Source organism: Marmota flaviventris, chromosome 3 (genome assembly GCF_047511675.1).
Source record: "Marmota flaviventris isolate mMarFla1 chromosome 3, mMarFla1.hap1, whole genome shotgun sequence".
Taxonomy (NCBI): Eukaryota; Metazoa; Chordata; class Mammalia; order Rodentia; family Sciuridae; genus Marmota; species Marmota flaviventris.
The window spans coordinates 20,124,750-20,150,482 of record NC_092500.1 but is presented as its reverse complement, the minus strand read 5'-3'; the positions used below and the strand labels follow the sequence as shown (position 1 = coordinate 20,150,482).

The 25,733-nt window shown below is 39.1% G+C and overlaps 1 protein-coding gene across 9 annotated transcripts in view; it reads left to right on the top strand.

Annotated features, from left to right (window-relative positions):
• Ano4 (anoctamin 4) overlaps nucleotides 1-25,733 on the top strand; it is a 310,833-nt gene that overhangs the window by 161,064 nt on the left and 124,036 nt on the right. For 7 of the 9 annotated variants that reach the window (XM_071609597.1, XM_027928930.2, XM_071609600.1 and 4 more), the window contains 2 exons: nucleotides 14,208-14,308; nucleotides 17,596-17,640. In XM_071609597.1, the coding sequence (XP_071465698.1) occupies nucleotides 14,208-14,308; nucleotides 17,596-17,640 (146 nt within the window). Of the gene's footprint in view, nucleotides 1-14,207; nucleotides 14,309-17,498; nucleotides 17,641-25,733 lie in introns of those variants that run through there. The other 2 variants (XM_027928938.2, XM_071609602.1) reach the window with 2 other exon arrangements.

Sequence of the window (25,733 nt, the reverse complement as noted above, 5' to 3'; positions counted from 1 at the left end):
AGTAGAGCAGGCTAAAGAATGAAACTATACTAAACTATGATTTCCTTGACCTTAGCAGGCCAGCAGGAAGGAAAGAAAATTACACATGGGGAGACCTTGTGTAATTTCTGAAACACTTGTGTCCATTAGTGTTTCAGAAATGCATTATGTTGCCCCTGGGGCTCCTCCTCCTCCTCCTCCTCTAAAGTTTTCTTAGCTCAGCTAGGATATTATTTTGGATTGTATAGCAGTAAATCACTTTGGCATTCATTTGAGGCTGTCTTTATTCTGTTTCTCTCAGACCCTAATAAGTGCCTTTGGGTCTTCTGAAAACCAGTTCTTCATTCAGTGACTTATGCAGAGTTCAGAATAGTTATAACAGGATAACCTGTTTAAGGTGGCCTCTGTTGCTTCTGATTGCCAGAAGGGATCTCCCACCCCACAGTTCTCTGTACAAACTCCAACTGGATGAAAAACTGTTAGTCATGATTCATTATGTCACCTAGTGCCTCACTAGGTGACATAAAGAATTTGGTCTATATTTGGTTGTATTTGGTCTGTATTTGGTTGGCAATACAAAGATAAGCAATCAGCAAGTAATTACTAATCTTAGTTTGTGATTTTCCTTTTTTCCATTTATATGTGGTAAGAGTATACCTTAATCTCCCTATGAAATAAAGTTTCTTAAGGGAAAGAGTTATAACTCTTACATAGTTTGATCTAAGATGGGAATGAAAGTTGCTTGGAATGGGCTGAAATATTGTACTAAACATCATTAAAAGACACACTGACAGTGACAATTCGCCCCTGGTTAATTGTACCAGTCATTTTTTTTTTTTTTTTTTTTTTAGCCATCATGTCATTTTCTTCATTATTTCTCTGACTCCATTGTCCATCATCATGACCACTCACTCTCAAGCCCCTGAATTCTTTCATTCCTTTATTCCTTAGACTTATTTGCCTGGCAAAGACTTGAATTTGTTTAAGCCCCACCTTCTTTGCCTGCATCTGAGTGGTTGAATGTTGCTGAAGAAAACAGACCATTTGGTTTATTTTAAATCATGACTATAGTCTCAGATGGTACCAAAGAATGGCCAGGCAGCCTTAGAGTTTTGCCTCCATCCTGTATACCTGTTAAGTAACTCCATTGCTCCTGGCCTTCCTCCTTCTATGTCTCCCTCCATCACTTTCTTTCTTTCCTAGCTTCTTTCTTTCTTTTATTCATTTATTTTTAATGTCAATCATTCAGTAAACATACACTGCCTGGAATGGTGCTAGGTACTTGGAATCCATCAGTGAACAAACCATGAGTTCTGACCTTATGGAGTTCAACTTCTAGTGAGGGGGACAATATACATAATGAGTAAGTAAGCAACGTGGTGTCGTAGAAGGTGGTAAATGGATGGCAAAGGAGAAATCAACAGAGAATGGGCAGGGGTGTATGGAGCCGAAGGCATGGTGATTTTAAATAGGGTGCTGGGTGGGGGCTCACTGAAGATGACATGTGACAGCAGCCAGGAGGACCTGAGGAAGTTGGTCCACAGCTATTTCACATTATCCTCTTGCCTCTCAACCCTCTCACCTTTCCTTCTTTGAGCCCCCTCCACAGCACACCGCCTATACTATGATAGGAAATAGCAGCACTAAGACAGGATCTTCCATGGCTCTCCACATTCCCCACCTCTCCTGTCCTTACTATGTGTGGAGGGTCTGCCACCATCCCGGGAGCTCTCCTAATATCCACTGAATCCCTTTCTGGCTCACCTTCTCAAGGACTCTGATGCTGCCATTGTCCCTTCTCCCCTGCATCATTACTTTGGCCTCTTAGTCATTACACACTTGCCTCTGAAACTTGAATCTTAAGAAGAAACTCCTGCATCCCCATGTTCTCCTGTAACGATGACCCCTTTTCTCTTCTCCACCACACACACACACACACACACACACACACAACCACATACACACAAAAGAAAAAAAAAATAAAGAAAAAAATTCTTGAAGATTTGCCTAGTGTCCTGTCTCCAATTCCTTTCTCCACAGAAACCACTTTCATCTATACCACCTAGGGACAACTTCAGTGTTCCTCCATCCTGTTATCTCACTGGCCTTACCAGCAGCTTTCCTTCACGTGGTAGGCTGTATCCTCCGTGGAAAAGCCTTCTCTGCTTGGCTTTGAAACATCGCGTGCTTTCCTAGATGTCTCCCTTCTTCACTGGCCCTTTCTCAGCCCCTTTCTCTTCTGTTTAACCTCTAAATTTTAGGGGGGTCTTAATCTTGGGTCCCCTTTCTTTCTGTAACACTATCTCCCTGTGACCTTATCCTTCCAGTGACATGTAAAACTTCTTCACGTGACTCAAGGTTTTGACATTTTCAGAGGCTTCAGGCAGCAGGATTTACTTGATCTCAGGGTGGCAGGACAGAAACCTGCCTTTGTGGCCAGGAAGCATGAATTACACACCAGTCTTCACAGGTGTGCTCACAACTCAGGGCTTGGAGCTTATCATATGGCTCCAGTCTCTGTTGTGGGCCAGGAAGCTCAGACTTCCATGTGTCCCAGGGGAGAATACCAGGTGCCAGGAGCATACCAGTGGTCACCACAGCATGGTTTAAATATGTCGGATGGGATGAACTGAATGTATGATGAATATGTGTGTGTGCATTACCATACACACACACACACACACACACATATAAACATCACTACAGTATGGCTTAAATTATTTATACATACATACATACACACACACACACACACACACACACACACACACACACACACACATTATGCCAATGAGGAATTGATGTAAATTGTGGTATAATTTCTCTGTTATAAAAATCATATGAGCCATGTTTCTCAACAGTTTTTTTTTCATAACCTTTCATTTAAAACACTAGGTAAACTATACCACTATGTGCACTGTAGCATCTTCTAATATTGGTCAGTATTCTACCAAGAGATCAATATAAAAAGCCTAGGAGAGATTTTGTAGCATTTTCCAAGTGCATTAGAAAGTGTTTCCAAAGTTAAATTGCTTCTTCACTAGCAGCAGACACCAAAGTTTCTGTCCTTTCTGGGTCATGCTTATTTCATGGCTGTTAATTGCAGCAGCTTTCTAAGGGCATAAAGACACACGGGTTATGGATCATAGCTGTGAATAGCCATCAGCAGATTGATCATGTGTGATAATGAAAAGCATAGCTATGATGATCTAGTTGTCCCCAAGTTCAAATTAATCTCATATACCATCTTGATGAAATAGGGAAAACGTTGTGATAGTCTGTAACAAGTGAAAGGATTTGGGGAGATTAATGGATCAGAACTGACATTGCTTGCTTATGAGAGGACATTTGGAGCTGCATGGGAGGAGTATCCACAAAGGCAGACTTTCCTCTCCCAGTGGATATTGGACTAACTTCTGTTCATATTCTTCACATTATTACTAATGTGATAGTTGCTCTGCTGAATTGAGAGTTCTCTGAGATCTCTGGATCTTCACCTTCTTTATATCTCTAGGCTCCAACATAGAACCTATAAACTAGGCAATGTAGTCCATAGAAGTTAAGATTATCTTTACATTTTTGTTGAGTGACTTTATGAATGGCTATGAGGTGATATAGAGAAAATATTTGCTTTGTATAATAGATCAGTCTACTATTTCCCTAAGCAAGTGATCTATGACATAGAGGCTATTCTATGCCAGTGTGTATTAATTGGTACTGTGCATCAGATAGAATTCCTCCTCTCTGGTGACCTTGAGGACAGATGTGACCATTTGACTACTATCTGATTAACTAGACACAAAATTGTATGCCTTATTATAAGGACCTCTGAGCTCTGCCTTCCCTCTGTCAGAGTGCCCTATAAGAATGAACCACTGAGTCACTAAAGTGAGCTGACCTGTAATGGATAAGTAGCATGAATAGGAAATCAAGAAATAAACCTTTTTCATAACACCAATCAATATAAATAATGTAATTAAATTTTTCTAGTAGTCAAATATAAAAATTAAAAAGAAACTGACAAAATTAATTTAATCCAAAAGATCTAAAATACTACTATTTAAACATGCAATCAGTGTAGAAATGATTGAGATATTTTATATTCTTTGTGTATGTGTGTGTACTAAGTTTCAAAATCTGGCATATATTTTACACAGAGAACACATTTCAGTGTGAATTAGCTGTATTTCAAGTGCTCAATAGCCATATGGGGCTAGTGGCTATCTTATAGAGAGTTAAGATATCATTTTAAGTCACTGATGTTTGATGATTATTTATTCCTGCAGCATAACAAAATCCAACCTGACTATTACACCAAAAATTGATTTTCCTCAGATACCTTGGATGCAGGGTTCTTTAGGCTTGATGTGGGGGTCACTTGGGGTGATGAAGTATAACCTTAGGCTTGATGTGGGGATCACCAGGGGTGATGAAGTGTAACCAAGAGTGTGCTACATTGTATTCACTTAATGGCAATACCGAGAACCTGTGTTGAAAGTGAAGATTGTGCTTAGTTCCTCAGCACTGGACATCTCCTGATTGAAGCTTAGGGGTGAGTTCACTTGAGTTTCTCATAAATTTAACCACGTTGACCTCTGCAGTGTCAAGAAGATGAACATCTTTCCGTTTTAGCAAGGTAGTCAGTAATGTGAGAAAGCTACACAAAGTCTAGATCCCAAGATGTTTAATTTTGAAAACAGTCAATCTCGATACACGTGTGCGTAGTAACATCCAGGGTGTTGGGAATAGAGCTGTGGGGGAAGTTGTAAAGTCTCACAGATAACAGTGGACTATATAATTACAGCATTAAATAATTAGTACGTGACATGTATTAGTTTTATATCACTGCAGAAGAGATCACCTCAAACTTTAGAATCATCAACATATTTGTGCTCCCCTAGTTTCTGGGGGTCAGAAATCTGGGTACAGCTCAGCTTGATTCTTCTGAGGCTGCCCTCCAGGAGTCAGCCAGTTTGTTCTCCTTTCCAGAGCTTAAGGTCCTCTCCCACAGTTATGTAGTTCCTGTGGTTGTAGCAGTGGAGGCCCCACTTTCTAGCCTCTCAGCGGGAGATTCTTCTTGTCTTCTAGCTGCTGCTCAAAACTCCCTGTCCTCACAGGGCCTCTTATAATATGACAGCTTCTTGCTTTCAAACCAGTCGGAGAATCCCTCTGATCTCTGGGCTGTCTTTTAAGGACTCATCTGATCAGTTCAAGGCAATCCAGGATAATCAGTTTTGATGAATTCAGTCAACTGAGTAGTATCCTAATTACAGTAGTGATAACCTTCATATTCATAGATTCCACCCACACTCCAGCACCCAGGGGCTTATTCAGTATTTCTATGTGTGGGGGTTCTCTTAGAAGTCCATGCCTCACAACCTGAGACTTAAAGGAGTGTGAATTTATCTGGAAGAAGACTCTGAGACAATTCGGGGCTTGGAAATTTGGAAAGAAGAAGAAAGAAACCAGTGTGTCTGGGGCCCAGAGAGATAGGGAAAATGGCATGAGATAAGGGAGTTGCCAGAGAATGCACTGGCTATGTTACTAGTTTTCCAGAGAGCCACTGGGAACCAGCTCACAATGCATTTTTAAAGATATCTCTGACATCAATGAGAATACATAGGCAAGGATGAAAAGAGAGAGCCCAGCTATGATTATGTTACAATATTCAAGGAGACAGCTGATGGGGACTTGGAGGATGGTGGCAGCAGATAGAGAAGTAGGCAGAGTCAAAATAAATGTAAAAAGTAGGATAAATAAGGCTTGGTGATTAATTTGATGTAGCATAAGGAAAAAACAAGTCAAGTATGACTTTGGCCCCTGAGCCTTTGGGTGGAAGATTCTACCATTTCCTGAATTTGAGAGGAGCCTTTGAGAGGAGCCATTGGAAGAAGCAGCTTTGCCAAGAAGTGGATCCATTTGGGACATATTCAGTCTGTACCAGTGAAACAACCAAGGACTTAGGTAGGCTATGACAACCTGGAACTTGGAAGAGCAGTCTAAGACAAAGATAAGAATTTTGGGAAACATCGGATTATTATAGGTGATGTCTCAAATCTTTGGGAAGGGATGAGATCTTCTAGGGAGAACAGGTAAAATGATATTAGAGCCTGGATGGGGTCCTTGGGGAGACCATTTCATAGATCTATTTCCAGTGACTGATGCTAATATCATCTTAAAGGAATAAATATTATGACCATTTAGGACAGTACAATACTTCAGAGGCTTCTCACCACCACAACACATTAGAGGTGTGTGTGTGTGTGTGTGTGTGTGTGAGAGAGAGAGAGAGAGAGAGAGACGGGGGGGGGGGAGAGGGGGGAGGGAGTGCTACAGAGAGAAAATTGGAAGATTGCTTGGAATCAGCTACAGAGTTTGTTTTTTGGTTTTGTTTTTTTTTTTTTTTTGTAACAAACTCTGATGTATCTCCAAGAGAATCAAGAATAACAGAAAAGAAAAGGAAAGGGAAAAATAAAGCCATTTGGGAAACATTTGTCTTCATTTTTCAGAGAAAACTGAAGCTCAGAAAAGTGCAAGTCATTTGCCCAGTGACACACAGCTGGTAAGATAGTAGCACCCTGAGAGGAGTGGAAATTGCTTAGTGATTTCTTCCAGATCTTCAATCCTCCAGGAAAGTACATTTCTCCAAGTTTTACAGACTAGATTCCATATACATCAGTCAATCATAGCATCACCTATGGTTACCAGAATGTCCAACAAGCATTCTGTAACTGGGGGGAGAAGGGCACAGTCTCACCTATTAGACTTATTACCATACTACCGTACCAGCTTCAGAACAACCTGGCAAGGTAGGTATTTCCCCCCCACTTAACACATGTAGAAACTGAGCCTCAGGAATTGCAGTGTACCCAGAAATACCTGGTAGTGAGTGGGAGGACCAGACTTGAAGATTGCATTTACCACTGGCCTTAAATTTCTTATAGGATGTTTAGAGGGGACTGTATATGCTCTGCTTTGAATTTCAATATGTCACCAAACATTTCTCCAAAGAATAAAATGCCAATGGAATCAAGTAGTTGAGCAAAATGTGAAAATGCAAAATTCAGGTGAGCCTCAGCTTTCCTCTTGTGGAGGACCAACTTTGAAGCCAAGTGCATTGATAAGAATCTGGACTCCATTCCTTATTCACTTTGTGACCTCAGCCAAAGCACCACACTTCTGTGTGCATTAGTTCCTCATCTGTGATAGCTTAGGATAAGAATAGTGCCTGCCTCATAGGTAGTGTGAAGATGAAATGATTTAATATATGTAAAAGCTCTAAAGCACTAATGCACAGTAGCACCGCGTGGCTTCTCCTGCTTTTACCACTTCTCTTTGCTCATTTCACTGTGATTTTTGTCATCCAAGGGCTTGTTTGAGTTCCCAGGTGGAAGTTAATATCTCCTTTTCACCCCAGATTTTGAAGGTTTTGCTTTGTTCTTATAATAGCAGAGTTGTGAGAAAGTGATATCCAGGTGGTTATCTTAGGGGATACAGACCAGAGATGCAAGTGCCTACCTGTATTTTTCCCTTTATGCTCAATGAATTAAAACACCAAGCATATTTATGCCTCGGGGCCTTTGCCTTTACTTTTCTCTTATCCTAGAATGTTCTCTCCCTATGTGATGAGACAGCCTTCTTCTAATTTCTGTTCAAATATCACCTTATCAAAAGGCCTATCCACACCACTCTATCTGCAGTGCCATCTCCTCCCCACTAGTACTATTTCCTTACCCTCTCTGTTCTTCAAAGCACACCATCAGAAATATTTTATGTCTGTTGACAGCCTGTCACCCCAACAGAGCTTGAGTTCTGTGACAGCAGGGGTTTGGTCTGCTTTGTTCAAAGCTGGATTCCCAGCACCCAGAACAGCCCCTGGCACATTGTAGGCTCTCACTAAGGTTTGTGGGATTGATGAATGGACAAGTGAGTGAATGCTACGTTACAACTTGTATGACAGGACACATGGTCATCTGCGAAGACCACTGTGATTTCCAGTTGTTTTGCCACCTGCATAAGCTTGGTACAGGCTGAATGGTTTCAGCCCCTCCACCTGCCACCTAATTTCCAGGGAAACCATCCAGTTTCCAGGGAAAACAACCTGTACATCATTCTAAACACTGGATTTTTTTTCTCATCTTTCTCACTTGGTCAATCCCAAGTTCCTTCAAAATCTACCTCCAATAAACCTCAAATTTATTCATTTCTCCTCTTCTTTCTGCATCCACTGTTTCCTGTCACCATCTTGTCTCACCTGACCTACTGAGACAACTTTCTTATTCATATTTTCACTCCTGTATTCCCTCTGAATCATTCTCCACAAAATAGTCAGCATACACTTCAAAAACAAATGATCCCTTCCATTCATGATTTTCTGTGAGACTTAGAAAATAAAATATTCTCTGCCTCATGATTCCTGGACTGGCAAGGTCTGTTCCCAACCCTCCTCTCTAGCCACCTCTCAGGTAGCTCTCACTATACAATGTCCTGACTCCTTGGCCTTTTAGGTCCTGGTACAGTCTCTGAGCCTTTGTCTTTGCTGTCCCTTCTGTTTGGAATGCTTTTCACTTGGCTCCTCCCATGGCTAATACCATCTTGAATCTTTGTCTTTAGAGAGCAACAGCCAGTCTGAAGCAAGGGCTCTCAAATGTAATTTTAAGCCATACATTCATGTGTCGCTTAATGTTTATCTCTTGCTCTCTAGATTGTAAATTCTGTTTACCGTGGTATATTCAGTACCTAACAGAATCCCCGATGCATTGTAGTAAGCTAATGAATGTTTTGAGTGCTATTGAATGGATACAGGAAACTGTCATACAAGAACCTGTTAGGAAACCCTGAGAATCCTGAAGGGACTAGTGTAAGGAATTGGGGATTTACTCTCAGGGTTTCTTCTAGTTGAGGCTTGTTGCTGAAGACTAGTAAACCATTCCGATATTGGTTCCCTATTTTCCACCTTCCCAGGTTGTAAGTTGGATGAGTAAGAATGTTGTGCTTTTCCCATCACATATGCATGGTGTGGTCTCACTTGGAGATAATGAGAACAAACATATTTTTAGATGTTCTACAAGAACCTTACCTATGTTGTGCCATTTAATACCATTCAGCCAAATAGGTGTTGCTATCATTTCTCATTTTACAATTGAATACACTGAGGCATACAGGGGTCAAATGGCTTATGAAGATCACAGAGGTTAACAAGAATATGAACTTGTATATGTGCTTTCCAACCTCAGAATTGGCATCTTAAATGGCGCCCGTACTACAGCTGCCCAGCTGGCTCTGTACCAATACTTTCTTCCACATAATCCCAACCAGCCCTTTAAATACCACTTGTATTCCAGCCACACTTACTTTGTATCTCTGCCCCAGACTGCTGCAGACTCATTTATTAAACTACTGCATGATATCTTCTCATTGACATTTTTAACATTTTCAAAACTGGGTTCATGATCGGCCTCCTTACTCCATTCCCAAACTCAGTCTCCCTCAATTTCCTGTTCTCAATGTATGGTTACACACACACACACACACACACACACACATACTATATATATATATTAATTGGTTTGATTTGCTTATTGTGTGCCATTTTTTTCTCTCTTTTCAAATTATTGTTTTATCTAACTGTTCTTTATGAAATTGTTACATATCAAGGTGAGGACTGTGATTTATATAACTTTGTATTTCTAGCATCTAGCACATAGAAGGTGTCAATATATTCTTGTTGAATTAAAGAAAGAGGCAATATTTTCTGTTTCAGATAGTTTCCAAGCTATTTGTAAATTTCTCTACTCATTAGTCTATGCATATTTTTTCCAAACTTCACTAAATTGTCATTTTTCTTTTCCAAGGGTTCTAACCTAAAGGACTTTTATTGCAGTATGTTAATGAAATAGCTCTGTGTTTCATAAAAGTGATTTTTATTTCTCTTCACTTTGGCACTTGCACACTTGGATTTATGTGGAAAGGGTTTCTTAACAGCAAGAAAAGACCTATTTAGAAACAGCAGTGTAATCATTTAGCAGTAAAGAAAAAAATGATACATGGGCCATGTAATTAGTAATCATCTGTTTCACATTTATTTTTCAGGGCTGAAGTTCAGACAGTGTGCAGTAACAAGCAATAGGCCATACCTTCTCAGTTCCTCCTTGAAATTTTTAATATGAATAATAAGCTCCACACCTTAAATTTTTCCCACACACATGTAAAAAGGACACCCACACATGTATGAGCATGCATCCATGTGCACATGCACACACATGCACCTGCACACACACACACACACACACACACACCTCATGAATCATATCATTCAAAGGAATTCATTTAACCTTTTTTTCTCAAGATTATAAAAATGAATTACTAGCCCCCAATCTAATCCCAGTTTGTGAGTAGCTTAAATTTGCTTTGCACTGCAAGAGTGCCCTGTTTTTGTTGCTTTGTTTTCTAAAATATGAAATTCTCTTAAGATTAGTTTATATAATCTGGTAATGGAACAATTCAGAGAATTTAAGCATTTAAAATGCATGTTTATAGACTTACCTCAGAAGTTATTAGATAAAACTCACAAATCCATCAAAAGATGTGATGTTATGGTTTGGATATAATGTCCCTCAAAGTCATGTGTTTTGAAAGCTTGGTCCCCAGTGCGACAGTGTTCAGAGGTGGACCTTTTGGGAAGTGATTGGAAGTGATTGGGCTCTGACCTCGTGGTAAACTCATCCATTGGTGGATTAATAGATTGATGGCATTATTGGGAGGTAGTAAAACTTCCCGGTAGGTGGGACCTCATTGGAGGAAGGAGGTCACTAGGGGTGTGCTCTGGAAGGAAAGATCTTGTCTGCAGCCTCTTCTCCCTCTGCATTCCAGCTGTCATGAGGTGAGAAGCTTTGCTCCACCAAACCCTTCTGCCATGGTGTTTCTGCTGTGAAGCCAGGTGACTATGCACTGAAACTTGTGAGCCAAAAAAATCTCTCTTCCCCCCTCTGAATTGCTTTTCTCAGGTATTTGTCACCGTTGCGAAAAGCTGACTAATGCATGTGGGTGTGGAATCATCTCTGTCTGGGACAAACATTCAGAGTGGCCACGAGCAAGTCATTTATCCTGTCTCTCTCTCCTCCTCTAAGACATCAAAGGAAAGCCTTCCTCACAACTTTGGGAATAAAGCAAGGCAACATGTGAAAGTGCTTTGACAATTACAAAGCACTATAAATAAGTAAAATGATGGCATAATTTTTGTCATTATTATTGAATAAGGCAAATGAAGTTCTTTATGTGAGGCTGAATAAATAAAAATAAAGTGTGCTTTTATGCAGAAAATAGGGGATCCCACATTAGAATTTTAGTTGACACAGTATGTGTTCAAGATAATGAACTTGGCTTTTCCATACATAGAAATGTGACATTTAAAATGTCCCTTAAGTGGAATATTTTAATGTATTCTCTTTAATGTTTTCATACGTTCTTGGAGAATGTCCAAAATGATAATTTTTTTCCACTACAATGTTTATTTTCTGTAGAACTAGCAGTCACAGTAAATCCATGGAGAGATTGTACTCTAAGAAATATATTCTGCTGTATATCCAGGTTTGTTGGATTTTTTTTCAATCAGTCAGATTTTCAGTCAATCACATTCCTATGTTTTGTCTTCTTTTGTTACACAATTTTATTCTTTCAAAGCAAGATGAAAAAAAACTTAAAGGAAACCTAGTGTGTTAGCTTTATGTGGCTATGACAAAATATCTGAGATAATTAGCTTTAAAGGAGGAAGGGTTTATTTTGGTGCATGGTTTCAGCCCATGGTAGGTTGATTCCATTACTTTTGAGCTTATGATGAGGCAGCAAGCACATCATGAGGGGGAGCAAGTGGTAGGGCAAAGCTGCTCCATGACAGCCAGAAAGCAAAAGAGAGATAGGAAGGGGCCAGCATCTCAGAGATCCCTTCAAGAACACAATGACCTAACTTTATCCCAATAGGCCACATGCCTTAAGGGTTCCATCGCCTCCCAACTTTGTCAAATGTTAGGGACAAAAACTTCAACACATGAGCTTCTAAGGACCATTCCAGATCCAAATTCTAGACCTAGGTGAATTTAAAGAATTCCACCACCTTGATTAAAATTTCCAATTGAATAAGCCACAAAACCAACTCTTTTTGTTATTTAATGTAAAAAATTGGGGGGAAATATATTTCTATTTATTCTTCCTTTTGCCTTATAACTTTGAAAATTGTGTATTAGGTATTTTCCAAAGCCAAAATGCTTCTGTTAAGCTAGGTGATCATTGGAGATCACCAAGGCATCAGTGGTGGTGGTGGTGTGTGTGTGTGTGTGTATTTATATGTTCTTTATGGGCACTGAAGCCCATGAGCTTATTGGTGCCCCCTTGACCACTTAACTTGAAGCACCTATGTAAGGAGAATTGAATGTAGTAATTTAATGAACAAAAAATCAGTTTTACAGAGACAAAGTACTTGGTTCAGTTGTTGCTGGCTTGTCCATTTTTTGAGCAGATGCCTCATTCATCATAACCTGCTATGTTGGCTTCAGTGACAGTCACTTCTGTTTCACAGGACTCAACAGCATTCACCTGGGCCAGGTCTGACTGTTCACATCTTGCTAACCACATTCATGGATTACATACAAATATTGGTATATGTTTCTTCTGTATTAGGCACTGTGCTAGGATTGGAATTACAGACCATTTCTTGTCCTCAAAAGGGACGTACTCAGTACACTACTAAAAAGTAAAAACCTCATTTCAGCTTGAAGCCAGAAAGATTTTAGGCCAATATCAGAGGGTGCCCACTACTACTATGGACATGGGCAGTGGCTTTTCTACCCGTCGGAATTTCAGCATCACACCAGAGTCTCTAACACTGTAGTTGATACCAGTTTGATTTGCATAATATCTTGATTAGCTTGTATAAATTAAGTACTGCATTTATAAACCCAGCAAGAAGAAGATGAATTAAAGTATTAGACATGAATTACAATTGCATATCATCTGCAATTTAAAAAAAAATCCTTGGAATGCAGATTTGCCTCAGTGAGACCACAAAGTTGAACACCTATTTTTGTCACCTGTGCAAAAAGCAAAAAAAAAAAGACAGTCCTAAATTATAAAAATTTAAGTGACCTGTGGTCTATATGGGAAAGATCTGGAGAAATATGCAGCCATTTTAGTAATCTAAACTGGTTTGGCTCACTGTTGCCTCCTTCTCCTTGCACAATCCACCTCTTCCCCTGGTTGGTGGCACGGAAAAAAGAAATTTCCTAATTGGTTTTTCATGTCCCTCCTGCTAGGGGCAGAGACCAAAACCTCTTGGGTGGTTATCAGGGTATAAAGTCCTAGTTTACTTCCCTTTCCAAATTCTGTGTTGATAAAAAGCCCCAAAGGAGGCAAACGCTTTGGGCCAAAGAGCACAGTCCCTTGCAAAAGCTTTGCCTAATCCATCTCCAACCCAGATTCAAATCACACGTCTCACTGGTCCCTCCATCTCCACCTCCACTAACTTGACTTTCACTTGGATGATTGAGAGTTTTTCTCCTCTTGTTTTCTGTACAACTCCCCCTTATAAGTTATTCTCCATAAAGAAGCCCCAGTGATCTTTGAACACTTTAGAAACTCCCTGAGTTCTGAAAATAAAGCCCAGTGGCCTAAGAAGTGCTGCCTGCTCTGTTTCTGCTCACTCTTCCAGCCCCTTCTCTACCTACCTCGTGCATCGCAGCCATTCTTCTTTCTTTTCTGCCCCTTGGACACTCTGAGCAATTCCCCGGCTCACTCCCTCAGCACCCAGAACATGTGTCCCACATTCCTTTAGGTCTCAGCTCACAGGTCACCTCCACAGAGAGGCCTTTCCTTGACCCCTTGTCCAAAGTGCTCTCCTCCCTATAACTCTTCCTCCCTGTCCTTTATCTTCAGAACCCCCATCTTTATCTGAATTTTTCTTTTAAACTTGACTTTTCCCATCGTCTTTTCTAATACTTTTTGTAGAATATAAATGCCTTCTGTCTGTCTCTCTTGTTCACAGCTGGGCCTCCAGTACCTGACACAGTGGGATATTTGTTGAATGAATATATGCACATTTAAGGGGCTAACTCAAAGCTGAAGAATGCCCCAAATCATAAACTCCATTCAAGTTCATGTGTTCTGAGTTCTGACTCAATTTAAACTGTGGGAGATTTGGATATGCGTTTCAATTTAGATTCTTTTTTCTATTTCAGTCCTCTCTAATAAATAGTGACATTATCTTTGTGAAGTTGCATGCCCCATGGGAAGTTCTTGGAAGATATGCAGAACAAATGAATGTAAGGATGCCTTTCAGGTAGGTGTAAATGTATTTTCCCCCACTCCTGCTGCTGCACTGTACACCTAATATTCTCTTCTCTCAGAACAAATAAAACTGAAGTGCAGACTAGAAAGTTATTCAAGGAGAAAATCCTTCAAATGTTTAGGAAATACAAATCAGTTTTCATGGCCAGTAATGATTTCATGGCTTTTGGTGACAATTTCTGGATAATTCAGTCCCTGGCAGGTGGATATTTCAAGTGCCTGTGATTAAAAAAGAGCATTTTCCAAGAGGAATTTTCATTTTAAAAGTGCTACTTCTGGGAGTCCTATGAATTGCTGCTTTAAACAGCCAGACTCTAGGCACATGCTCCTTACTGACTAGTCCCTTCCAGAAAAACATTAAAATCTGCTTCCAGATAAACAAGGTCAAGGAATTTCATGAAAATGTGATCTATTTTTTTTTAAAATAGCCTACTTTTAAATTTAAGACATCATAAATACTGTGCAAACACAAGTGTGAATATTTGTTCCAAGGGAAATAGAATATACTCTATGTGGATTGCGGAGGTATTTGAGAGGATTATTTACCTTCATCTCACAGTGAATATCATTACTTTCCCTATGGATTAAGAAAAAATTGATTTTAATTTGCTAGATGGAAATAAAATAAGATATTAAACCTGAAATTTTAAATGCCAAGATATGTGTGTACTAGTGAGGGGATTCAAAATGGAATCTTCTAAACAGAGCAATTTAGTACCAAGGACAGTTCCAAAGTTGAATTAAGTACTTTGGGTTGCGTTTTGTCAGTAAGTCCAAGTCATGTACAGGAATTAGGCAAACTGTAAGAGTTTTACAAATAACTCTTAATGGACCATGGAAAGTTATGGAGACAAAGAATCAGTTACACTCACAGAGACAGAGAGAAACTAGACATGTTGAGAGAAGGACAATTTCCATTCATAGGCCTGTAATGTATCTCCCAGATGCATCTTATTCTCATTGTTTATTAGTCTTTATGTCCTAATATCAAGTAAGAATAAAGACTGGGACTAGCATCTGTTTTCCTGGAGGCAAAATTTTCAAAATAGATAAATATAGTTTTGATCTTATGATTTATTTTTCTATTTAAAGTGTTAAAAAGGAAATCTTTACACTCAAATTTTTTTAAAAAATCATACATGCACTGAGAAAAAAAATTAAAAACTACTATACTAAAATAATTAAATCCAGTTATTTATCAATGGTATCACAACTATCTAATATGGATTAATGCCATATTAGCTGAAGAGCCAAAAGGGAAAGAAACTGCCACAAAATAAACTTACAGAAATTGAAATGCCTTCCTCAGTCTAAATTTCACAAGTCCTTCTGCCAAACACTCCTGAAATGAAGAATGTTAAAAAAAACCCGAAAACTTGAGCAATGTTTGTGCAAAGCAACCCTTAGTACCTGCAAGGATTCACATCTGAAAGAACTGGCTCATCATAGGAACAATTTCTGCATGCCCATTAGGTAGCAGAAAAGTGCCACCTCTAAGCAGCATGAATACCTTTCTGAAACAGCATTAAGAGAATATTATCCAAGCAAACAAACTGAAAATGAATGCAAATAATAATTTTCTTTTAGATGTCGGGATTCCTGAAGAAAAACAATGTTAGAAAAAAAAATATTGTTAATGTGTGTGGCACTAATTGGCCTCATTAACATTGATGTGATTTTACTTAAGCAAAGGTTCATTTGTTACAATCTAATGCATTTAAAATTTCTGCTGTTATCTTGTCCATGGTTTCAAATATGTAACTCTAGCCAAAGGAGATAATTGCATTTCCAAAGGAGGAATTTTCCTGCTGTATTTCAATAAAATATAAAAACATCAATTTGGCATAATTTCAGTGTCCCAGAGAATTTTATTTGTTTTTATTATTTTCTGAGGACTATAATTCTGAATCTCAGGTTGGATATTTTACCCAACAATGTTTAAAAAGAAAATGAAGAATTGGCTTCTTAGGGGAAATTGCCAATAATACCTGCTTCTTAAATACTTATGTCTATGGATATAGCTTAAAAATGTTAATAAACTTTATTTTTAGGGTACTTACAGGTTTACAGTATATTGAGCAAACAATGTAGAACATACCCATATAAACCTCCTCACCTCACAATTTCCTTATAATCATCTTACATTAGTGTAGTATATTTGTTACAATTAATAGACCAATGCTGATTCCTAATTATTAACTGAAGTCCATAGTTTGTTTAAGGTTCACTCATTTGTTACAGTTCTTTGGGTTTTGATACATTCATACCATCATGTAGCTCCCATTACAATATAACAAGGCAAACAATGTCCTAAAAATCTCCTGAACTTCATCTGTTCCTTCCTTCATCCTTGGCCCAAACCCGTGGCAACCACTGATCTTTTTATTGTCCCTATAGTTATTGTCACAACTATGACAAATGTTTTATAACATATAAATTTCCCCTCTTCCAAAATTGAAAAAGCTCAATAATAGTTCAGAATACATATAAGCCACAACAGTTTCATTACTACTTTATCAATTGAAGCCTGAAATATTGAAAAGAAATTTCATTTTAATAATACATCTAACACATATATATTCTTCCCTCCAACCACAATGATTGTTTTTAAGATTTAAAAAATGTAAATATACAGCAACATAAGAGAGCCTTACTAAATCTGATTTTTAAAATTGTTTTTATAGAATCTCTTGGTTTTATCTGCTCAGTTCACCTTTAACAAGAGCGAGCCAGGGGTCAGTCAGAATGCCCCAGGTGGTTATTTTCAAGTGTGTGTTGATTCTGATAAATTAATGTCCTTCTCGTACTGGTTGTGAAATATATATTTCTCATATTACCCCAATCTAAGTCATGAGTAAAGTGTTCTGTAAACTTAAAAGCTATACCAACATGGATTTAATACAATAGTGTGCCCATTAAATTATGTATCCATCTCTGTGTTTCCCCAGAAAAAAAGCTGATCTCAGCCAAATCTGTGCAAATAGCGTCTGTTCCAAATCATCTCTGTGCACATGTTTTGTAGGGAAAAGGCAACCATAAAATAATTATAGTTATAAGGAAAGGGAGAAGGAGCAATGAAAATGCCTCTTAAGATTTCATAACTCAAAAAAGCATGCCCCATGTTCCTACTACATTTCTCACTGTTAATCTCTTTTTAGTTTTTTCTTCTTCACCTCTTACAGGCTTCTATCTTCAATCTCCTTTCCTTCCTTGCTAGTTCAAACTGTAACTGACGATGGGTTTTCTTCTCGACTGGCTTCATTTTTGCTGTTCTTCCAGGAGAAAAATCTATTACCTGCCCCGTCGGTACAAGTTCATGAGCAGGTTAGTAGCATGTTCTGTCACGATGGGTGTTTGTCTGTCTGCTGGCCTGTGTACTCCAACAATGACAAGGAGCTACAAACCTATAAAGATGTCACATGGGAATATACTGCCATGCATGGTCCAAAAGCAGCTGTTTTGAGTTAGACACCCCCTCCACACATACAAAGATGACAATATCCCCCTCTCAGAGGCTTCTCCATGACCCCTTCACACTTGAGAGGATGCAGTTCATCCCTAGGTGTGTTGTGCTGCTTTTTAAGCCCATTTTGTTGGACAAATTGCAAAAAATCCCAGTTATTTAGAGCATCTTTGGCCTGGAAGTTTTTTATTTTTTGTATTTTGTTTTCATATAAATCCCTCCCTCCCAGAAAGCTTCAAGTATAGATAGTCACCTTTTTACAAAGCTAATGACTGCTCCCCCCACCCCCCGAATGGGTGAGGTCCTTCCCTGTTACTAACATTGTATTAATAAAATATGCAAATGTATAACCTTACTTGGGAACTTGGGAGCTCTTCTAACCTTCTGTATTGGAAAGAGAGAGAGAGAGAGAGAGAGAACATGAACTGAATGAAGATTTAATTTATGGTACTTTGTATCCTTCTCAAGTTTGTTTTTCCTTGTTTTATGAGAGGCCAAGGAAAAAGGGAACAATATTGTCCCTGAATTGGATTTCATGGTGATCATTGGTAAATCTAATTTAAAAATTCTTAATTGCCCTTATATTTCCATTCACCCTGAGTTGAATTGATGATTAAATCAGGGATTCATAGAGTTTCTCTGAAAATCCTATGGTTAGTTCAGTTCTGTGAGATCTAGGATTCAGGTTCACTCCATTCATATGCTATGCAGAGTGGTAAGTAAAAGAGTATTTGATGTGGTTTTGTGGGTTTTCTCCAGGGCACATGTACTCAATGTGGTATGGTGTGAGAATTAACATTTAAAAAAAAAAAACTCAAATGTTGTAGTTTCTCAAAATTTTCCTATGCAACAATCTTATTAGCAGTTCTTCTTTCATTAGGCAGTAGACATGCATTTGTATTTACCACAATTCAGATTAGTGCCTTTTCATGTAATGATATTCTGTACAGCCTGATACAAAGTTCTCAAACTTCAACTGGCATCAGTATCACCTGGAAGGCTATTAAAACACAGATTTTGAGCCCCCAGCCCACCCCAAGTTCCTGATTCTGTAGGTCTGTGGTGGGACCAAAGAATTTTTCTAACAGGTTCCTAGCTGAGGCTAGTGCTGTTGATCCTGGACCATGTTTTGAAAACCTCTGATCCACATGACACATTGATCTGTACATTCCCATTAAATTAAGGGTTTGACTAACTGTAGATGGTGGGAATGAAAACCCAAATCAAATAACACCTGGAAGAAACACAAGGTGAACAGAAGTTCCTCCCAACTCTGAGAGCACAATGGAAATATCAAGTCCATGCAGATATTGTTTCAATCTGTTGATGAAATCTATTCCAAATTCTGAAAGGAATGGAGGGTGGGCCTTACCCTTGTCCAAGTGCACCAAGTAACCTTTACTCAGTAGAGTCAGTATGTGTGGGACAGATCACCTCCTCTGGGATCATAAAACCTACATTAGCACTGTATGGCCTTGGGCAAGTTACTTCACATCTCTGAGACTGTTTCCACACTTATAAAATGAAGATACTAATTTCTACCCTATAGGGTTAATATGAGGTTTGATGCCTAGCATATAGTAGTTGTTCAAAAATGGTATCTATTAGTGATTATTATTTAGAATATTCATAAGAATGATCTTGTGTCTTTACATACCTCCTATTCCCTTTCTGCTTCTGAATTATTATCCATCTAAGCTGTTTCTCCTTTCTTCTCCCCTGTGACTAGTCTACTAACTCTCTGGAAATTTCTGATTTTATGTGCCACATAGTCATTTGTATTCCATTTATATTCCATATACTCTCCATTTATATTTTCTATACAGGCTCCACTATTTGCACAGTCATACAATTTAAACCTCAGGGTCACTCTAGATGTTCTACCCCCACCCCTCACTCAATCAGCCTCTCAGGTTCTGTATATGCTCCCCCATGAAAACTTCTCAAATCCACTCATCACCCTTCATTCCCACTACCATTGCCTATTTCACATTGATTTATCTTCCTGCTTCTGTTCTGACCCTCTTCCAAACTGCAGTCATCTTCCTCAAGTAGCAAATCTGATCTAATCTCATGGTGGTTGCTCTACAGTAATGAAAATAAACTGAAAAGACTTACTTAAACACAGCACTTGATAAATTGCCTTCACCCATATTTTCCTTCCCACCACTCTTAACTACTCATAGCTTCCAAAGACATTATGCTTACTGGGGTTTACATATCTTTGCTTATATGGTGCTTCTTGGTAGCCCTTTCCCAACTTGTTCACTAAAGTAGCATCTACTCTGTCCTCAAAACTCTGTCTATGCATTTGGGATTTTTTGACCAGGGTATATGATGCCTCTTTTCTGTTGTCCCATTGGCACCCAATGTCCCCATCACCACCTTGTGCTGTACTCTATGATGTGGAATCCATCTCCCCATTTAGATGGTTTTTAAAGGCAAGGATGGCCATTCAATTCTATATTTTCTGTACCTCAGATGTAGTAGGTGGGATGAATGAATTCATGAATCTCCATATACATGCATGAGAAATGGAGTAGAGAAAAAGGAAATCATAAAAGAAGCATAGAAAAACCACATCTGCCTAAAGTGTCAGATACACTTAGAACAGAAACATTTGCCTAAACAATGAAAGAGGGATGAATAGAAAATGAGTGCTTGAAAGGAAATGGTGATAACAAGAAACAGAATCTCGAAGTTTTATAGAATGTCAATGTCTTCAAGCCCAGTCACTCATCAGTCCATGTTTGAACAGCTCTGGAGATGGGGATTCCCCTAGCCATCCATGGGCAGTTCTGACAGTCAGAAAGTTCTTCCTTAAACGAAGCCACAATTTTTCTCTCTCTAGCTTTTCTTCTCTTTGATCATAGTTCTGTCAAAACTGGAGACAAAAATTAATCTACAGAGCAAAAAAATGCAAAAGATGTGAGTGAGATTGTAACATTATAGGAAAAAGATTTTAGCACTTAGCCAGCATTGAAACATTGAAAGTTGGGAAGAAAGAGGTTTTCATAGTTAAGTGATTATGAAAAATTTCTTGAAGGTAACATAAGAATGGAAATCCATCACAAATGGAGGTGTGGTGAGGAAGATGGTGGTTTTTCTTTTAGTAATTCTGCATTATAACTCACAGAAGGTCTTTGATGTGCTGGTGTCCTGGAAGCCTTTGGAACTGATGGCAAAGTAGTCAAAGCAAGAAGAATCTAATTTGGAAATCAGTGGCATAGAAGTCATGACCTTAGCCCGAGGAGGGTATGGAATTTCCTGGTAAAGGATATAAAGAATGAAGAAGACTAATAGCAATTCCTTGGCAAAACTATGTTAAGGGAACCAGAGGAGAGAGGAGGTTGAGAAAGAACAATTTGAGAATAGAAGGAGAACAAAGAATGGGCAGTATCAAAGGCACTAGGAATGAGTTTCCATAAGGAAGTGCAGTCTTCAGCTTCTGAATGATGAGAGCTGAGAATCTGCTAGGGATATTTAGAAAATGTTGATTATCTCCATGATAGCTGTCTCCATAGAGGTTGTTCTCATTGTGCGTCAGGATTATAAGAGGACTTTTAAAAACAGATCACTGGATCCATATCCAGAATTCATGATTCAATAGATTTAAAGTATAGGTTGATAATTTGCATTTCTATCAAAATCCCAACTGATGCAGATGTCGCTGGTCCAGGACCACAATTTGCAAACCATGACCTTAGAGTGGAAGGTATGGGAAACCTCTTTACAGCTGATAGGGAAAGAAGGAGGACCTGATGCATCAGAGGCAGTGAGGGTTCATTACAACTTAATAAGTTTTATGATAGAAGAAGAAATAGGGGACATGATTTGGAATAGGAACCAAGAGGAGGGAAGCAGAGTAGACCATGAGCACATGATCATTCACTCTCCACGTGTGCAGAGGAGACGTCTTGTATGAATGAAAACTTGGGAAGTCCTTGTTTTCAGAGCTGGAAGAACAGCTTACTAAACCTGATCTTTAGCCTGAGAAAGTAGATGCTCATTCAAGTGCATAAATCACAATTGTGGGAGAATTCAGGCATTGGAGGGCACTGGAAGACTGTGTGACAAATAAAGGAAAACCACATCCCAACAATGGTAATATGACATGTTGATCTAGAATGGCCTCTTAAACAGGCTCCATTGCTTGCCATATAGCACTAAGTTATGAACCCCACTGAACTGATGTGACTTTCTGAAGCCCAAAGTCTTGTGTAAATTTTAAAATGTAGTTAAGTAGAAAATTTTGCTTCAATTTTAGATCTAGGCTTTGTCCCAGAACTGACTGACTGAGATGATAAAGAGGATCTGTCCCTTTTTGCTAGCTCTGGTATTCCAAGTTGAAGGGCACATCTCTGACTCTGATCTTGATACTACCCCAGCAATGAAAGACTTGACATCTAGCATTCTCAATCTCTCCCATCATACCAAATATGGATATTTAATTTTAGCTTTTAATTTCATCTATGTTAAATTATATTTAATTTTATAGTTCCATAAAAGCATCCCTGAAACAAATCTATTTTAAAGATAAGATAAATTAATTAAAAATTCTGAAGTTTCTAAACAGGCAGAGAAATAAAATGTCGTCTTCTTCTTCTTCTTTTTTTTTTCCAGTATCTTCATTTCAAAATGTCACCTGACTTCCCAAAGCACACTCAAATATTTCAGACTTGTATTTTTGGAATAAAAATTCTTCTTATCCGTCTAGTTCATCTATTAAATAATGCTTTGGATCTTGTCTTTGCGATGCTTATAGGCATTATAAATTAACTATCCAATAAAGAAGGAGGATTTATCATCCTCCTTCTGCCTTTTTTTTCCCACCACAAAATAGTACAAATATAGTCCGTAGAAGATGTGATTATAGAGCAAAATCTGATTACTGTGGGCGGTTTACCACTAAAGTCTCATTTCTACTCCCTGCTTTCCCCTCCTCCCACCACTGCCAGACTTCTATCCTTTATGATACTTGACAGAGTGAATGCCAGGCCCTATTGCATTGTAAATTCAGTGCATCACAATCACAGCAGGTGAGCATACAAGCAAAATGACAAAATGGCTTGTATTTTTCCATTCCCATTTTTTTTAAAAAAATTAATATATGTAAGTTGTTCCAAGTCTTTGGACTCTTGCAAGGTATTTGAGCTATGCCCCAAATTATAGTCCTGTGGCCTAAAAGAATCATATTAACTTGCAAAGATCTCTAACTCCTATCCAGGGAGAAGCTATAAATGTGGTGAACTTTGCTCTAAGAAAAAAAAAAAAAAAGAAAGAAAGAAATTCAAGCCTTCTGTTTTCTGTTGCTGCCTCCATTAAACATACACACACACACACACACACACACACACACAACAACAGCAACAACAATAACATCAAAATTTTATCTGTAGTTTCTCTCTAGACATACCATTTCTGAAAATGTTATTTGTTAGAAAAATGAGACTAATCTGGTCTGGGGAAAAATAGGTGTATGTATTCATTTATTTTGGTACCAAGGACTGAATGAATACAGGGGTGCCTAACCACTGAACCACATCCCCAGCCCTGTTTTATTTGTTTATTTTGAGAAAGGGCCTAAGTTGCTTAGGACCTCACTAAATTGCTGAGGCTGGCTTTCAACTTGCGATCCTCCTGCCTCAGCCTCCAACCAGCTGGGTTTACAGGCATATGCCACCATGCCTGGCAATGTGTATTTTAAACATGTCTTTAAAGTACACATGTTTCCTTTCATTCAATATGATCAAGTTTCCTTTTTTGGTACAGCGGATTGAACCCAGGGGACCTTATCCACTTAGCCACACCCCCACCCCCAGCTCTTTTTTATATTTTATTTTTAGATAGGATCTCACTAAGTTGCTTAGGGTCTTGCTAAATTGCTGAGGCTGGCTTTGAACTTGATCCTCTTGCCTCAGCCTCCCAAGCTGCTAGTATTACAAGTGTATGCCACCACACCCAACCGTGATCAAGTTTTCATGAGTGCAAACTCCACCTTGGATTTTAGAGTTCAAGGGAAACGACTCGTTTCATCTTCCTCAGGGTACATCTGCAGTATCTGAGTGGGGACTCTGCATATGGAGTCTTTGCATATAATTTATAAAGGTCCACTGACAGGTCAGCATGTTAGGAAGAAGGCCCTGTGCATAGGGCCTTTTTTCTAATCATCACCACTCATAAGGTGGGTACGATTATCTTCCCTTTACAGCTGAGAAAACCAGGTCAAAAGGGTTAAGCAGAAGCTTCCTAAGATGCACCTTGGGAAGCCAGGCAAGCCTACCCATGTGCTAGTACTACATTGGCAGGCCTCTCCAGCTGCTTTTCCAAGAACCTCACCAGCCATGAACCAGCATTGAAAGAGGTACCCAAGCTCAGTCTCAGTACAACCTTCTATGTAAAAGTCCAGATATTAACCTGACAAGTCAAGGCCAGAAATGCCCAAGTGGACAGTTCATCCTCTCTTTATTGATTTGCCTGTGCAGTCTATAAGAGGGTTTTTGCTCAGTAAATGGAAATGGAATAAATGTATCCAACCAAAATCAATGTGAAATCATTAATCCAATGTGTTCTCTTTTCTTTTCTCTGTCCATGGAGACTTGAGGAAGTTAAATTTCACTCTAACACTAAAGAGACAAACGGGATGATTTCTGATTAGTTTGGTTCCCAACTTTAACCCATCAGAGTAAATTTCAGGTTTGCCCATTTAGGGATGTTTATTAGAAGCAGCATGATATCAACGACCTCAGTATACAAGGGATAATCATAGCTTTTGAATTTCTGTTAGGAAGAGAGTTCTACATAAAAGTTTTCTGTCATTATCATCATCATTTTTTTTTCATCCAGGAAACCACTACTTCATTGAGCCCTTTATACATCTAAGGCCTTGTGCAAATACTTGCTATTAATTGTTTTGTTTAGTCCCCACTCTTCCTAATGTGATGGGCTCTATCAGCTCAGAGAGGTTTAGTTACTGGCCCAACCTCTCATGCTTCGCAAGCTGTACAACTGGGCTGTGAACCTGCTCCCAGCTGACTCCAGAACCCACTGCTGTATATGGAAAGTTTTCCATTCACTGTTGTTTCTTTAAAATGATACAACCAAAATCCTGCCCAAGTCACCAACAGCAAGTAATATGGAGAGAGCATATTATTGATCATCAATTTAGAGATGATGGCACTAAGGCTTGTCCCAGGTCACACTCGTGTACAGTGGTGGAATTGAGAATCCAGCTTGAGCCTCTTGCTTCCCAGCCCAGTGGCTCTTGCATGGTGTGTTTCTCCTTTGCATGGTTAAAGGAGATCCTCAGCAATGTCAGTCCTCAGCAATGTCTCAGTGTGGCAGTTTGGAAACGGAAATGTGTTTGTGAAGAGCAGCCCAGGGCAGCATCACATATCTTGTCCCTACCACAGAGAAAAAGACTCCCATTCTCAGAGTCCCCTACCTGCGAGGTGGGAACAGCAGCCTGTGGAATGGCAGCCTTGGTACCTCCAGAGCCCAGCTCACCATGGCCAGGCCTCAAGGAGAGGGTCAGACCAAGACTATTATTAAGAGGTGTATCAGTGTCCATTGCTGTCCTAACACATTACCACAAATTTAGCTGCCTACAACAACACAAACTTATTATCACAGTTCTGTAATTCAGAAGTCCTGTGGAGGAGGGCTCAGCTGATTTCTCTGTTCAGGGTTTCCCCAAGCCTACACCAGGGTATTAGGCAATCTGAGCTCTTGTTTGGAAACTTATTTGGAAGAGAATCTGCTTCCAGTCTCATTCAGGTGGCTGACACAATTCTAGTTTGCACAATTATAGGACTAAAGTCTGTTCCTTTGCCGGCTGTTGCCTGAAAGACACTCTCAGCTTCCAGAGACTACCTGCATTCTCAAGCTGTGAAACTTTTCATCTTCTAAGATAGCCATGGCATATCAAATCCTTCTTATGCCTTGATATTCTCTG